This window comes from Felis catus, chromosome D3 (genome assembly GCF_018350175.1).
Source record: "Felis catus isolate Fca126 chromosome D3, F.catus_Fca126_mat1.0, whole genome shotgun sequence".
Taxonomy (NCBI): Eukaryota; Metazoa; Chordata; class Mammalia; order Carnivora; family Felidae; genus Felis; species Felis catus.
This window is the reverse complement of record NC_058379.1, coordinates 40,326,642-40,344,022: the sequence shown is the minus strand read 5'-3', so window position 1 is coordinate 40,344,022 and position 17,381 is coordinate 40,326,642. Positions and strand designations below refer to the sequence as shown.

The following is a 17,381-nucleotide window of genomic DNA, read 5'->3' as shown; positions in this document are numbered from 1 at the left end:
AAGTGAATGCTTTCCTTAAAAACTTAGAGAATCCTATATCATGATAGTTTGCCTATTTCTGTAAGAGTATTATTTTGATAAAATATCGTACTGGTTTTTAAAGTCATAAAAAGCAGTGCTCATTTAGAAATCTCCCTCTGTCCCTACTACCTAATCCTCTCACCCACTACTTGCTGGGTAACCACTGTAAACAGTTTATTTTTTGTCCTTTCTGACCAAGTGTGTGTCTGTATCTGTATGACTGTGTCTACTGATTGATTATCATATAATGTTTTTGTTTATTCACCAGATACAAGTCTGTCTGCCTGCCTTAGCTGCAATGTGGTAATGCTTTTGATAGATCTTAGATGCTCAGTGCAGGACATAAAAAGAAAAATTCTTCTTAAACACATACAATTGCGTTGGTATATTTGTGAGGCAAATTTAATCCAATTCTCTAAAGTGGATGATTGGGTATATTTCCAGCCTCAAGGTCTACCTTTGCCTAATATTCAGGCAACTGACGTAAGGGTGTGTGTTTCCCCACAGTCCTGAGGTTAATTGCCCCACTGTTAAATTGTACTTTCCTACAGTAGCTCTAATCCTAGCCTAATATTACTAGCTACAGTAATTTATTTATTTTTTTAAATTTTTTTTTCAACTTTAATTTTTATTTTTGGGACAGAGAGAGACAGAGCATGAACGGGGGAGGGGCAGAGAGAGAGGGAGACACAGAATCGGAAACAGGCTCCAGGCTCCGAGCCATCAGCCCAGAGCCTGACGGGGGGCTCGAACTCACGGACCGTGAGATCGTGACCTGGCTGAAGTCGGACGCTTAACCGACTGCGCCACCCAGGCGCCCGCTACAGTAATTTATATAAACAGTTGTTGAATTTATTAGATGGAGAGATATCTGAGTGCTTGAAGCAGATCACAGGCTGAGGGAATATAGGATTCTATCATCGTTACCCAAGCCGAAAAGTCCATCAACCAAGAGAAGCATAATTGTAAGTCACTCTCTATCTCAGTTCCTAATTTTCCCTGATTTGCTGGGATGAGTGACCATTCTTGCTCATATCACTAGGGGATCCTTGGGGCCACTTCAGGCTGAGCCCATGTTCATGACACTCCCACATAGCAGACACTTTTGTGGATTTTTGTTTATGATTGCATCTTGCTAATATGAAGAATGGACAAGGCTTAAAGAGAAAAGCTTAGTATAGTTCATTGAAAATTTGAACAATTAGAATGGGCTGATAAAAAATCAAAGACTCTACGTGTGCTTTGCTGTGGGTAGAAAGTTATAGCTAATAACTGCAGTTGACAAAACAGAAGAACTTTTCTCAGGAAAAATAGAATCTGTTGTGAGTATCCAAGAATAATGAGCAAAGGAAGAGAAGCAAGGGGGGAAATCTAGGTCATGTCCCATTGAACACGATGTAAATCTGACCTGTATACATGAGGGAAATGGTTAAAATTAGGGCCAAATAATTTCCTGATTTCTATGAATGAGCACATCTTTTGAAAATCAGGAGAAAGTAGATTTTCTTTTCTAGAGGAAATTATATTTGATTCAGCGTAAGAAGGAAACCAGTAGAAGAAAATCTATACGATAGTACAGAGATCATGTGAGAGAAAAGGAAAAGTGTGTGTGTGGTGGGGGGAGGGAGGGATCGGGAGAGAGAGAGAGAGAGAGACAGAGACAGAGAAGAGCACAGGAGTAATGGCAGGAGTAGAATGGCACAGAACCTTATTATATCATAAAATAATAACTTTAAAAGAACAAATCTATGGCACAGAGAAACTGAAAAGTGATACTAGAATTCTTAGGGTTGCCATCTTGAAATATCTGATGGGCTTACTTAGAATCTATAACCATGATTTAGTCCTTGTTAATTTTTCCATGACTGTGAAGATGATCTATCATAATATTTAGTTTGATGAAGTCACCAGCTGCCTGTGCAAAAATCTGGTGTTTTACACTTTATCACTCCCGGAGGCAGGCCACATCTTCCTGCCCCTAACCCCTCCAGCTGCGGCCACCCCTGGAGCCTTCCCATCCTGAGAGCTGCAGGTCAATAGATGGAGCCCAGTACTTATGATGAGACACATGGGGCCGAAGAAGGAGCTGTGCAATCACCTCTATTGTATTTTTATTTACTTCCCTCTGTTTTTGAGCATTCTCCCCCATAAGGCCTCCAGCCAAAGACCTTGTGATCAATTTATATTCTAAAAGGAACAACTGCAGGACATCTTCCCAGATTCTACTCATCTCCTCACGTGGGCTTGTCACATTTACCAAATACTGCAAACACTACAAATAGTTTTCTAGTATAAGTATGCCCCGTGCAACAGTTGAGAGAGACTTACACTACAAAAATTATTTACTATCTGAAATTCAAGTTTAACTGGCACCCTGGATTTCATCTGGCGTCCCTACTGTTTGAACTCCAGGAACCTCCCGAGTATCTGGGAAAGGTCTCAGAAAAGTCAACAGCACGCCACAAGAACCGACTGACGTGAGGTGGCAGTAAGTTGCCCCTCAAATGACAAAAGCACACAATCTCTGAGAGGCGAGCAGAAAAAAAAAAAAAGCCATTCTGGAGTCTCTCGCCACTTTGTCCACAACACCGCTCCTTGAGGGGGAAGGGGTCAGCCAGTGGCCCTTTTCCTTCCCCTAGTACTTCTGGGCAAGGATGTGCAGATCGTGTATTTGACGAGTGATTTCAGCACAGAACAGCTGGCAGGCGGCGAGACTGTCATAGCAAGCAGTGGACCGGACACTGGGAAAGGGCTGGGTGGGGGTGATGAAGATGGGGAAACAGTAAAAGACACAGCAATACGCTATAGGCACAGGGCAGATCTTCAAATTACACTTACTGCATGAACATAAACGCGCACAGAAATATGCCCATGGATGATTGACACTTTTTTTTTTTTTCATTTTATGAGTCACCCTTATTTGTTAACCTTATCTGTGGCTGTTCTTGTAGAATTTCCTGGTGAACAAGAATGCACATCCACTATCTGGTTGGAGACAGCCAGCCGAGGCCAGAGTTGCTGGGCTCTCTGCAGAGCCGTGAAGCCAGGGCACTGTCTAGAAGCATCTCTTTCTCTGATCTGATCCTAACTTTTGTTTAACCTCTAACGGTTTCTTACAAATTGCTACCTCAACTCCACATCTCTAGTTAGTAGGATTTTTAACTCAGGTTTGAGGACCTGTTAATTCTCAAGCCTGCAAAGGTTCTAGGCTGAATGGTAATTATGGGCATTTGATGCACTTAGAACTAAAATTGAGTACTAACATATTCTGGCACAGGCTTTTCCTTCTAATTTATTCCTTATTATTTACCATGACTCTAGGTTTGATGGTCTTCTAATAGAACTACTCTGTATTGGAGTTACACTGAATTCAATCATACAGTTGAGCCTAGTTAAAATGGAGGGGATTTTCTTCTTGGACCCAAATGTAATATATATATTATATATAATATACATATAACAAATATACATATATATAAACCCAATGCACATTGTCATATATAACTCATGGCTATATTCCTATTCAGGTTTTAGTGTCATGGAAACCAGTTAAGCTTGTCTCTGCCTCTCTACCTAAAATCTGATAAAAATACAGTTTAACTGCATAAACCTAACTTCACTTTAGAGGGAAAAGAAGATGCTGTATACATATGCTGGTAGGTTTTAAAATAATGACAGCTGCCTTTGTTATAATGAAAGAAAACTCATAAGATGTTCAATTAGTATGACTGAATCATCCATTTCTTCCTTTTTTTCTTACAGTGAGATTTCAGGTCTTTCGGATAGTCATTTTGTGGAGATCTTGGAATTAAAAAAAAAAAAGGCATTCTAACTGTGATGCTCAACAGTCAGGGTATCTGATTTGCTTAAGGGTCACCCCCTAAAAGTCAGAGCCTGACTGGGGCCAGTAGGAGCTGGTGGGATGAGTTTGCTGGTTGCTAGGTTGCTGTGTGGGGATCTTAGAAAGACCCCCTCCCCCCTTGAGCGCTGTCCCTTCTGGACCTGTAGTTGAAGTTTCTCTGTTGATGCCAGAGATGGAGACAGAGAGAAGGGCTGTGGATGCGGTCAAAGCCTGGGGACAGAGGCAGGCAGGGAGGCACAACCGTTCTTTGTAGGGCATGGGTGGTATTTTGTTACTGGTGATTGTGTGACAACAGCAGGACACCACGTGCAGTCTTTTGGGACAGTCGTTTCTGTAGCCCTGGACCCGGAGACCAGGCTTGTGTTGGCGCGGTGTCACGGAGGGGGGGCCGGGGGGGGGGGCAGGCGCTCTGCTCACTCACCGGTGCTGCTCTGAATGGTCCTCACGGTGGTGGTGGTGCGCGGTGGGGAGGAGGACCGCAGGGACACGCACTCGTCGTCCTGGGAGCAGCCCTTCTCAATGGCCCGCACGTAGCTGTGGCTCCGCATGCGGAAGCAGCCGGGCATGGGCAGGTCCAGGGCTTCCACCGCCTGCGACTCCAGCTCGCTGAACACGGATTCACACACGGACTCGAACTGCCCGTTCACTTCCATCTCGCTCACCTACGGGCAGAGACGGGGAACCATAACTCCTCCTGCCTGGCGGAGAAGCACCCTCTCCCTCAAGCATCCCCGGACTTGACCCCGCACCCTTCCGCAGAAAGCCCCATCCGACCGCATTCAACGCCAATGCATTTTATCGCCTCTGTGTTACACTCCGTAACTGAACTGCATCTTGTTTATGAGCCCAAACAGTCCATCAAATTCTAAAGAAAAAGAGCTTTCTTTTCAGCATGGAAGAAGTGTGGGGCTAGGAGGTCTTATTCCAGTGCGTGCCCAGGTGTTAATTCTCCTGATTTATAAATGCAAACCTAGGGAACAATTTTTGTCAGTCCACGGTGAGAGTTTGGGTATTTCAGGGGAATAGTTTCTAGTATAAACATCTTAGAAACTACTATTTTTATTATTGTGCTTTTGCAAGTGACTGGCTTGTCAAATAATTTCAGTGTCAAATGCAGCTTAATTTAGTGCACAGTATGAAAACAGGCCCTATATTTTCTGGCAAGATACTCTCATTCTGCACAAAAATAGACCAAACCCAGATATGTCAAAATCTTGAAAAGCACTATGGAGATTTTCAATCTACACACTATCGGAAGAAGGTCTCATTCTTCCTTATAAAAAGCTGATATGGTCCACAAATTGTTTATAAATGTGTTTTAAAATCTTCCAAATGAAGTCTTTCTTTTTTTGCAGAGGTCAGTTTTTATTTACTTATATTCCTCTGCACATAACTTACACTGGGTTTGAGCACCACCTAAAAAAGAAAACAAACAAACAAACAAACAAAAAAAACAAAAAAACAGACCAGGTGCCCCAGTTAATTTCTCTTACTTTGTAGCTGATTTGATAGGGACATGGGAGCATTCTTCAAATTTCTGCCACCCTCTAGAACTTCATAATTTCCCTAATATTAAATTAATGAGTAATTAGGAATTTATTAAGCAATTAAACTACAAGTAAGCTTAGAACAAATACTGAAAATGATTGTAATTTCTGACTTCCTTCATTTTCTGTTATCTGAGGATATACTCTGATAATGGCAAATTTCTTTAAACTTCATGTAGAAGTGACCAGCTACCTTAAGGCATATCAAGTGGAAAAAGACATGCATTTCTTTACGATTCTTTACAGCTTAAAATAGTACTTTCACCTACTTTATCTAATTTGATATAAAATCCCTGCTTGTTTTCAAGGCTAATAATTATATACATCCATGTTAAAAAATTAAATGCATATATATCTTTGATTTTCGGGAAATATTGACGATGCATTCACAGGTAAGGGGACATGATATTTGCAATTAATTATAAATAGAGAAAGTGAGCACATGAGTCAAAAGGAATATGAATATGAATCTAGGTCAAGGATATATAGGAGTCCCTTGTATTTTACAAGCAACTTTTTTGTAAACTTGGAATGATTTCAAAGTAAAAGGTAAAACTGTATTTGCAAATGTGTGTGTGCACGCACATAGAGATTTTCCCCTATTAATCAATATGCCAAACATCGCAAAGAAATGGTAAAATATCTATCCCTGTTAAGGTAACAACTGTTAAAACTTGGGTGACTGTCTGTTCAGAGGGTACATATTGCCCCCCTCCCCTAGTTTTCATAAAAATTGGACCATAAAGTAAATATAATTTGGCAATATGTTTTCTTTCCACTTAACCTTCTATATTAAACTTACATCTTAATAGGATTCTCTTTCTTCATTCTTTTTTAACCTTTTGTTTCTATTATGCACAGATACAGAAAACCAAGCAAAATAAATGTAGAACCGAGTGAATTATAATAAGACAAACACCCTTGTAACCATTACCTAGATCAAGAAAGATGGCTTTTCCAGGTACCCTAGCAACCACTCTATGTGCCCCATCCTGACTATAATCCCCATCTTCCCTCCAAAATCAACTGCCAATCTGAGTTTTATTTTTGTAAAGAATTCTTTTTAAAAAAAGTTTATTTCTTTATTTTGAGAGAGAGAGAGCACACATGAGTGGGGGAGGGGCAGGGAGCAAGGGAGAGAGAGAATCCCAAGCAATCTCTGTGCTGTCAACACCGGTGCCCCCCCCACCCAGTTTTTAATCGACAATTTATTTATGGAAGCATCTGGGTTGTTTGTCCTGTAAAGGTTCCCGTGGTCTGGATTTGCTGATTTCATACTCGTGGTAGGATTTAGCATGGTCTTCTATCTTTTGTAGTTCCTGAAAATTGTAAGCTGGATCCAGGGGATTCATAAGACTCAGGTTCAGTCCCTTTGGCAAGAGGAGAGATCATGTGTTCTTTTATCAGGAGACACATTATGTCTGGGTTGTCTTTCTTTGTATGTTGTTAGAAGTCACTTGTGCTCAATGTCTAGATCTGTTAATTCACTGGGAGTTATGCAATGGTGGTGTTCTAGTTCCATCATTATTTTTTACAGTTTCTAGTTGTAGCTTAACTGACTGAGCCGTCCAGGAGCCCCAACATTTGATGGTTTTAAATTGACTGTTATGATTATTCTTAGTGAACGGAAATTTGTCTTATCTTTAACCAGTGGGAGCCCCTTAGGTTGGCTCCTGAATCCTGTTGACCTGCTCAGTCCTGGAATCAGTATTTTTTCAAACAATATTTTCTTCTTTTAGCAGAAAACAGTATCACAAGAATGCAATCTGGACACCAGGAAGCTTCATTGTCATGGCTACTGGGCTGGTTCAGTGGGCAAAACTAGGCCTTTTGATGGTCAGACCTAGTGAATAGGTCTGATTAAAATTCAGACTGCAGAGTTGTTTTTTTTTAAATGTTTGTTTATTTATTTATTTATTTATTTATTTATTTATTTAGAAAGAGAGTGAGAGGGGAAGGGGCAGAGAGAGAGGGAGAGAGAGAGAGAGAGAAAGAATGAACAGGGGAGGAGCAGAGAGAGAGGGAGACACAGAATCAAAAGCTGTGTGATCCCACGACTGTGAGATTATGACCTTAGCCAAAATCAAGAGTTTGATGCTTAACTGACTGAGTCACCCAGGCGCTCCCAGTCTGCACAGTTTTAATGTAACCTCTTCTATATTATATATATATATATATATATATATATATATATATATATATATATATATACACCTTGATTCCATACTAAAAATCCTGGTTCTCAGGGGCACAGGAAATAGAATTGGAATATTCTACAATTATTCATTTTTTTTTTCATCTGCACAACCATCTCAGAATAGCATACTAATAATACCGTGCCCATATCTTTATTGAGAACAGTTAATGATTCCTTTTTTTTCTGCATATGCACTCTCTATTCTTTCCTCATTTAAAATAGTTGTGCTATATTTACATTGTCAGAGCACATAACCTACATGTTCTCTATTGCTTCAGCCCTCATTTAGTCTCTTATAAATAACTATACATTTAATGCTTGCTACTACTTTTTCACATAAAAAGACTATTCTCTATCAAAATTCTACAGGTATAGGTCAAAGAATTCTAGATGGCTTATAAAGGAAAAGAGCAAACACCTGGACCCACCTTGCCCCCTCCTCGCCAGATTCTCCCTCCTCAGAGGCAATCACTTTCAATTCTTCCAGCTGGATCTTATGGTATTTGCATTCATATTTCCAAAAACTTGCTTATGTGGATCTGTTGCTATGTTCAGAGACCTCTGATAACCTATTGGTTTCCTTCCTGCCCTTAAAGCGTTACCCTCGGAACCTCTGACCCCCTATTGCAATCTATGGCTGCCACAGACAGCCCGCTGCTGTCCCGGGATTTCTCTTCTTTATCACTGTGGGGGTACCCTTCATTGTCTTGACTATTATGGAGGCCCTGTTCCATCTTCCTTGTTTTATTCCTTCCTTTTTGTGGAGCAAATCTTCCAGTGCTTTCCCGGACAAGGCGGCCAGCTTGCATGGATGGAAGTGTCTGTATTCCACCTCCCCTGTTAAGGGAGGGTGTGTTTGCATTCAGGATTCTAGCCTGCATCCCTTCTTTCAGATGTTTTCAGGCTTTCCTCCTTGTCTCTTAGCCTCCATGTATGTTAGAGTTTGGGAAAGTGGATGCCTTTTGTCATTCCTGAGCCTTTCCGTATGAACTGGTTTTCCCCATCCCCTTCTGAAAACTTTTAAAGATATTCTTGTTTCAAGAGAGCTGACATTTCACCATGATGTTCCCTGTGAGGATATTTCTCCATCGACTGTGGTGGGTACTGGGTGGGCCCTCTCAATCTGCAAAATCATGTCTTTCAGGGCTGGGACCATTTCTTGAATGATTTCATTGGTAATTTCCTTCCTTTTATTTATTTATTTCTGGGACTCCCACTTGTTGGATGTTAGAATCCAAGAAGCTCCAAGAATCCCAGGAACAAAAACACAAGGAAAAATACACCGATACATCATAATTTCCAAAGCAATACCGATATAGAACAAAGCTGGAGGACTCACGCTTCCTGATCTCAGAATTTATCACAGAGCTACAATAATCAAACCAGTTTGGCACTGACATAAGGACCGACACACAGACCAATGGAACAGGATGGAGAGTCCAGAAATAAGTCCATGCACCTTTTCATCGCGGTTCTTATGTCTGGTCATTTGGGTTGTCTAAAGCTCATTGTCCAGTTGGATTCCTCAGGATGGGCTCATGGAAACGATATTCCCTGCATTCGTTCACACTTACAATAGTTTGCCTGTGACTTTTTTTTTCCCTTTCAAGATTTCATTTATTTTTTAAAAGATTGTTTACATGTTTATTTTCGAGAGAGAGGGTGCATGTGAGTGGGGGAGGGCCAGAGAGAGAAGGGAACAAAGGGTCTGAAGTGGGCTCTGTGCTGACAACAGGGATCCCTTTGTGGGGCTCGAACTCACAAATCATTAGATCATGACCTGATCTGAAGTGGGGTGCTTAACTGACTGAGGCAACCAGGCACCCCCAAGATTTCTATTTTTAGATTTCTATTTTTCTTAATGAATGAAATGTCTCATTCACTTGCGCCTATATTCCTTTTAGTCTAATCTTCATTTCTGAAATGATTTTTCTTTTACTTCTAATTCTTCCCTGAGTTTTGTGACATTATTTTTAAGTTTTTGAAATTCAGATATGTCGTTTTCTCTCATGTCTTATATTGTGTTCTTTTTTTTTTTTTATTTTTTTTTTCAACGTTTATTTATTTTTGGGACAGAGAGAGACAGAGCATGAACGGGGGAGGGGCAGAGAGAGAGGGAAACACAGAATCGGAAACAGGCTCCAGGCTCTGAGCCATCAGCCCAGAGCCTGACGCGGGGCTCAAACTCACGGACCGCGAGATCGTGACCTGGCTGAAGTCGGACGCTTAACCGACTGCGCCACCCAGGCGCCCCTTATATTGTGTTCTTAATGCTGTTTAGTGCATTTTAAAATACAGTTGAACCTTGAACAAACAACAGGGGGGTGGGGGTATTGACTCCTCACCTCTGCTCAGTTGAAATTCCACATATAACTTTTGACTCCACAAAAATGTAACTATTAATTGCCAGAATTTTTATTGATAACATAGTTTAGTTGATTAACACGTATTTTGTGTATGTATGATATGCTATATTTTCACAATAAAGTAAGAGAAAAAAACGTTATTAAGAAAATCTCATAAGGAAGAGAAAAGACAGTTAAAATACTGTACTGTCTTTATCGAAAAAAAAAATCCATGTATAAGTGGCCCATGGAATTCAAACCCATGTTGTTCAAGATCAAGTGTAGTGTGTTACAGTTTTGATCTATTTTGTGGTTATGTCTTTCTGCAGGCTTTCATTTTCTGGAGGAATGTTATTCTTTTCCTTATTTTTCTTTCTTCTTACAGTGATTTTGAATGTGATTTACGGTGGGTAATTGTTCCTCGTTGTTTTTGGAAAATTAGTCTGACTTTGAGAGGGTGGGTACATTCAAGACATCCCCCTCAAATTCCTAGGACTTCCTCTTTTATGTTTTTAGCTTTGCGATACTTCCTGATTCTTTTCCTCCCGTCCCCAACTTTTACCTTGGCATTTTCTTTTCTTCTTTGCTACCGTCTCTACCTTGTTCATATTTGATTCCACTCCCCTGTGTTTCTTCTCAGCCCTGGGCCCTGTGCTGGAAGGAAACACTGGTTGGTTGCTCTCCAGTGCACAAGAGGCTCAGACTGCTCCAGTCTTTTTTGACCTAACTGCAGGCTCCTTGAATTCATCTGCCGCGAGAGGAGGCAAATCCCTTCCACTTTCAGCTGCTGTTCTCGAATAGGCGCCCTGAGCTTTCCGGTGAATACCTGTGGCTTGTTTTATTTTGCTATCCTCGAGTCTGTCACACAAGTCATTGTTTCCCTCTATGCCTTCGTACACAGACGTGGATACAGTGTAGTCTTATGGCTACTTGTGGTTTGTTCTCATCCACTTATATTTGGGGTTCATGGAATAGCCTGTTATACCCAATTTTATTGTAAATGTTCTCCATGACTTTTGGGGTTTTTTTCTGCCTCGTTGCTCTGTCTGCTTTTATATGGAGACTCAGGGAAATTCGGACACTTAAGTCACTACCACTGTAAAATTGTATAGGATGATTATACCATAATTTATTCAACCACTCCATCGTGGATGATGATTCAGATATGTCCTTGGAGACCGCTATGACCAACACTCTTGTGCGTTTATCTTTATATACTGGTGCTTTTATTTTCTGTATTATAGAGTGCCAAAAGTGGGATTCTTGTGCCAAAAGGGATGTTTTATACTGTTGTAGATGTTCATTGACTTACTTTCTATGGCAATGGTGGCAGTTCACTCCAGACAGCTCATTTCTCAGCATGGACACTGGAACTGGGTATTAGCACTTTTTGCAACTCTTCTAGGTCAGAAATGATATTGGGCTTTTTCAGATTGTCTTTATCAGCCTGCTAGTGTATTTAAGCATTTTTTCTTATATTTATCGGTCTTTGTATTTTTTCCCTCTAATTTGCTATTTCATAAGATTTGCCTTACGTTCTTTTAGGCTGTTTTTCTTTTCTTACTTATTGGTAAATATACTTTAGGCAACTGGAACATTCACCTGTTTTCTTGATACATGTAAATATCCTCCGATCAGTTGCATTTTAACTTTATGATATCTTTTGTCACAGAATTTAGTTTTCAGTTAGAACAGATGTCAATCGTTTATGTTTTCTAGAATTCTTATTTTGTTAAAAGTTCTATCAGTCTTAAAATATCAGGCATACATTTTATAAATTTTAATTTTTGTCACTTTGTGTTATTGTATATATTTGAGATCTATTTGGTTTTATTATATGGGAAGGAGTAGTTTAATGTTCTTTCTACTATGTCATGGGCAATTTGCTTGAATTCTCTAGACCTCACTTTCCTCATCTGTAAAATGGGTATAATGATACCTATCTCTAGCATATGCTTTAAGGATAAAAATAAAAATTTTAAATGCATATTATATTTCTAGGCACATCCACTATACATACACTATACATAAATAGTGGATGTTATTCTGTGAGATAGTGTAGTGGGAAGAATGAAACAAATTATACTAATTCTCTAAGACTAAATTTCATAAATTAAAAAATGATTGTTTTTATAGTTGATATGAAATTAATGAGAGAATATGAAAAGCTTCTAGTATATATCAGGTAAGCAATACATGATGACCATTCCATTGTTATCATTTCCATGATTACTATTATTATTAGCAATATTGTTGCCATCAATACCCCGATACCAGCAGGCTTTGAAGAAACTTATTAGTTAGGAGTAAGGACACTTGGGTTTCTAGGTTCTGTTACCGACTATATTTATAGATACTTATTTCATCTGAGTTTTTATTTCTTGGTATATATACAACGAAGGGATGGCCTAGGTCACAAATCACAGCTAAATTGCTACGATTACTGCTGAACATAATAGCTGTGTACTCACTTCTTTTTTTTAAGTTTATTTTATTTTGAGAGATAGAGCATGAGCAGGGGAGGGGCAGAGGGAGAGGGAGTGAGAGAGAATCCCAAGCAGGCTCTGTGCTGTCAGTGCGGAGCCTGATGTAGGGCTCAAACCCAGGAAATGGTGAGATCGTGGCCTGAGGTGAAAGCAAGAGTCAGACGCTCCACCAACTGAGCCACCCAGGCGCCCCTGTCTACTCACTTTTAAAACATGATGTAAAAATCCAACATATTGCCAGACAAAAGATGTCTGCAGGCTTCTGGTTTACCATTCCAGATGAAGATATTTGAGAATTGGACTTGAAGTGAATGAGGACATAAATTGAGCCAATTTGGAAATGACCTCGTTATTATAGTAAATATTTTTTTTTTACATGTGACTTTTAAAAATTCTTTCTTCTCAAGCTTTACTTTAGAAAGCCCCATCTTTTTTTTTTTTTTAATTTTTTTTTCAACGTTTATTTATTTTTGGGACAGAGAGAGACAGAGCATGAACGGGGGAGGGGCAGAGAGAGAGGGAGACACAGAATCGGAAACAGGCTCCAGGCTCTGAGCCATCAGCCCACAGCCTGACGCGGGGCTTGAACTCACGGACCGCGAGATCGTGACCTGGCTGAAGTCGGACGCTTAACCGACTGCGCCACCCAGGCGCCCCTAAAATGGCAGGTTTTAAAAGGGAATAGGATAGCATGCATTTAAATTCTATACTATTAGAGCTGCTACTAAAGATCTATAAGAGAGAACATCCCAATATCATAAAAGCTAACCACTTTTTGAAAAGTCTAGAATCTGTATGGTAGTATTGCTTGGAAGAAGAAACTATTCTCCTTTGAATAATGACAGTGTTGGGACTGCAATGGAAAGTTTGAAATTATCCTTAAAGATATTGTGTTACTTGAAAATTGAATACGGAACTAGAAAAATGATATAGCCTTAGGAATCCATTTAGGATGGCTATTCTTTCTGTATTTTACTCAAGGCTGAATGATTATACTACCGAATTGCAGAGCTTGACCCGCCATAGCATCGGGGCGCACATGCGTTTCTTCAGTGATTTGTTGATATTTTACTAGGTTGTCACTAGGAAGGGATATTGTCTCAGGAAGGTCCGATCTGTGGCACAGGGACCCAAGTCAGGCAGCTGCATAGACGCAATGAATGTCCTGATGGGGCAAAGTAGCATGTTTCTCCTGTCTTGAACATTGAAAATTTAAACATTTAAAGTTATGAAAGCAGTGAATGGGTATAAGCATTTTTTGACAATTTTTAAAATATTTATTTGTTTTTGAGAGAAAGAGACAGAGCACGGGTGTGGGAGGGGCAGAGAGAGAGGGAGACACAGATCTGAAGCAGGCTCCAGGCTCTGAGCTGACAGCAGAGAGCCTGACATGGGACTTGAACCCACAAACTGCAAGATCATGACCTGAGCCGCAGTCGGCCACGCAACCAACTAAACCACCCAGGCACCCCCAAAATTTTTAAAAAATCCATCGGTGTATTCTACATGTATGACAGCTGGATTTATAGACTATTTTATATTTCTGGAAGGCTATGTGACCATGAGGCTGTCTGGAATAAAGATAAGCTTAAAGAAATTTAAAATATTATATTGCTTAGTGTAAAAAAAGTAAAGACAGACAAGTCAAAATTTCACCAAATGAGGCACCAACTAATTTCCCTGAGCGTTGGAATGAGTGTCATTGGACAGCATTAACTAACACACATTGGCATGCATGCTCTTGGAGCCTTCTCTAAAGTAAGCAAATGTACGGTAGGCAGATATTGGAGTCCCCAAGGCTAGCTTTCCCTGTTCCCACTCTGCCCTGCTCTCAGAACCTTGCTATGGTCCCTGCCTTTGTTGAATATGAATTTTCTTGTATCAAAGTTCTGATCATATCTCTTGCTGCTTAAAAGCTGAAGTTTTAATTAATTTTTAATCAATTCCATTCCTAATAAATGAAATCCAGTCCCCTGGAGCTGGCATGCAAGGCCATGCGTTAAAAAAAATATCTCCAGGGGCGCCTGGGTGGCGCAGTCGGTTGAGCGTCCGACTTCAGCCAGGTCACGATCTCGCGGTCCGTCAGTTCGAGCCCCGCGTCAGGCTCTGGGCTGATGGCTCAGAGCCTGGAGCCTGTTTCCGATTCTGTGTCTCCCTCTCTCTCTGCCCCTCCCCCGTTCATGCTCTGTCTCTCTCTGTCCCAAAAATAAATAAATGTTGAGAAGAAAAAAAAATATATACCTCCAGGGCAAAATTCAGGACAGACTTCCCATTGCTGCCTCTACAAGTATTCTGAGCTCCACCAAAACTAGAACACTCACTATTCCTTGAATTAGGGAAGCATTTTTCAAAGTCCAGATCAAATACTACTTTATTAGAATCCCTTGGAATATTTGTTAAAATGCGTATTCCTAGACTGCATGCCTGGAAGCTCTCTCTTCAGAATCTTTGTTCTTAGCACCTTTTTCTCCTTAGCTTCAGGATCTTGTTGACAATTTTGTGACCACAAAGTCTCATTTGACATCTGGTTTCTTCCATCTCTTACAGAGTGTTTTATAAAATAACATTATGAAAATATAAAGCAGTTAGCAGAGGGACCCAGTAAAGGAGGCTCTTACACTTGCCCTACCTCCCTCAGAGTATTTTGTAGTGTTCAAGTAAATAATAACTGTGATAGGACTTTTATCTTTTTTGTATGTTCTCTTACAAGCTCTTGGCGGGAATGGATTTTGTACTGTTAATCACTGAATAACTTGTATAATCTGGTCCAGTGTTCTGCTCAATAAATATTAGCTGAATTGATAGTATGGCAGTTATTTTTGTGATAGAAACTTAACTTCAGAGGTCCTGGGCATCATTTACAAAACATCCAATCCTTCTTTTTGTGCTCCCACAGGAAGGCGTCCCTAGCGGCAGCTTCTGCTCCCCTGGTGGCTCCGAAAGCTGCAGGGTCCGGTCTTCAAAGAGCCCCAGGTTCTCTCTGCCCCCTGATCTTTTTTTTTTTTTTTTAATTTTTTTTAACGTTTATTTATTTTTGAGACAGAGAGAGACAGAGCATGAACGGGGGAGGGGCAGAGAGAGAGAGACACAGAATCGGAAGCAGGCTCCAGGCTCTGAGCCATCAGCCCAGAGCCCGACGCGGGGCTCGAACTCACAGACCGCGAGATCGTGACCTGAGCGGAAGTCGGACACTCAACCGACTGAGCCACCCAGGCGCCCCTCTGCCCCCTGATCTTAAGTAGCCCAGTCCTCTCCCACTCTCTGAAACTTTGATGGGAGGGCCTGGATATTTTGGATCTAGCATTAAGATGCCTGAGTCTTCATCCCTAGTCCTGATACCAGTTCTTAGAAGTGACTTTTGTCTCATTACCAAGATACAGTATTCACCTGGGACCCCATTGAGATAAGTAGACTGTATCTCATTTCCTGTCCTCAGGCTGCTGTCTATCAAGACTTGCTCAACGCTTGTACTTTTGTGATTAGACACTGCCTTGGTTTTGCCAGTGATGTCTACGCTGTCCTTCTGTCCTTCAAGAGTCTTTTCAACCTTATCCATCAACTCCTTAAGGGCACATTTGCTGGTACTGACTGCTGATGAATTTCCGAGGACTCGCTCCAATGTCCTTTATCCCTCTGCAGAGGACCCCTTCTCTGCTGGCAGACTGCTGATACCGGGTGCTTGCCTTAGGTGAATACGTGTAGCATTTAGATTAGGCCTCCCACCTGACCCCTCAGTGGTTTACTCTGCGAGTGGCCATCTCCTCACTTCATGCCCTCTGTTTCTACTAATCCTTATGTAGTTCATGGCCCATGGCCCATGGCCACAGTGCTCACCTGGCTGATGGTGCTCATGGCTCGCATGTAGCTCTCGTTCCTAGAGCGGAACTTTGGTGATGTGAGCAGGCCGGCAGGGTCAAGGCTGTCCAGGCTTCGATTGATGGAGACTTCACTTACTGCCCTCAGGTAACTGTGACTCCGGATCTGGAGTTTGGGGGAGTGTTCATTGGAAATCCTAAAACAGAAAAAAGGAAAGGGCACGTTTAGTAGAAATGTAAGTAGTAATAAGACATGGTTGCTCTATCATTGGGTATCACCCAATATTGGATATTGGATATTGGATATCATTTAGTATCACCCTAAATACTGGGATGAACAATACAGATGGCTTCCTCTGATTCCTAGACTCTCCCATGGTGCCCTAGAAGGAAAAACTTTTTACCAGAAATCATTAAGGTTTCGTAACATCTCATGATGTGAGCAATTAAAATTCTCTTCAGCCTATGAAATAATTTCCCCATCTGCATCCCAGGGCGGGGGCGGGGGCGGGGGGAGATAATAGTTCTGACTTCCCTGCCCCAGAATCCTGTCCTGGTAGTCTGTAGGCCTTTTCTTCTTTTTAAAATTCTTTTTAAAGTTTATTTATTTACTTTGAGAGAGAGAGAGAGAGAGAGAGAGAGAGAGAGAGAGAGAGAGAGAAGCCCAAGCAGGCTCTGCACAGAGACTTATGCGGGGCTCAGTGTTGCGACCGTGAGATCATGACCTGAACTGAAATCAAAGGAAGGACGCTTAGCTGATTGAGCCCCCCAGGCACCCCTGTAAGCTTTTTCTTTTACCCATTTCCTTTCTGTGCCCATATTTTTGTTTTTGGACTTTCTAGTAACAGTAAGTGGGTATACATCTATTTCAGTATCTCTACCAATCTTTCCGTCATCTGCTTGTCTATCTAATCTTTGTCTCGTTTAGTTGAGATTGAACTTAGTGAACAAAAGTTAAATTTTAGCCGTTAACAATGTGCACATCTTTAAATCTTGATATGTAAAGAAAGTCTTTACACACTGTACTCTTTGTATTTTTTTCACGATGCATTTTAAAATTATAAAAGTAGAAAATACTCATTGCCAAGCTATATAGGAGTATATAAAA

At 40.8% G+C, this 17,381-nt stretch overlaps 1 protein-coding gene across 13 annotated transcripts in view; it reads right to left on the bottom strand.

Moving 5' to 3' along the window:
• The window catches only part of DLGAP1 (DLG associated protein 1), a 1,131,601-nt gene that overhangs the window by 183,066 nt on the left and 931,154 nt on the right, over window positions 1–17,381 (bottom strand). For all 13 annotated transcript variants that reach the window (XM_045042034.1, XM_045042033.1, XM_023241780.2 and 10 more), the window contains 2 exons: window positions 16,293–16,470; window positions 4,305–4,545 (listed from right to left, as the gene is read on the bottom strand). In XM_045042034.1, coding sequence (XP_044897969.1) covers window positions 4,305–4,545; window positions 16,293–16,470 — 419 coding nt within the window. The remainder of the gene's footprint in view (window positions 1–4,304; window positions 4,546–16,292; window positions 16,471–17,381) is intronic.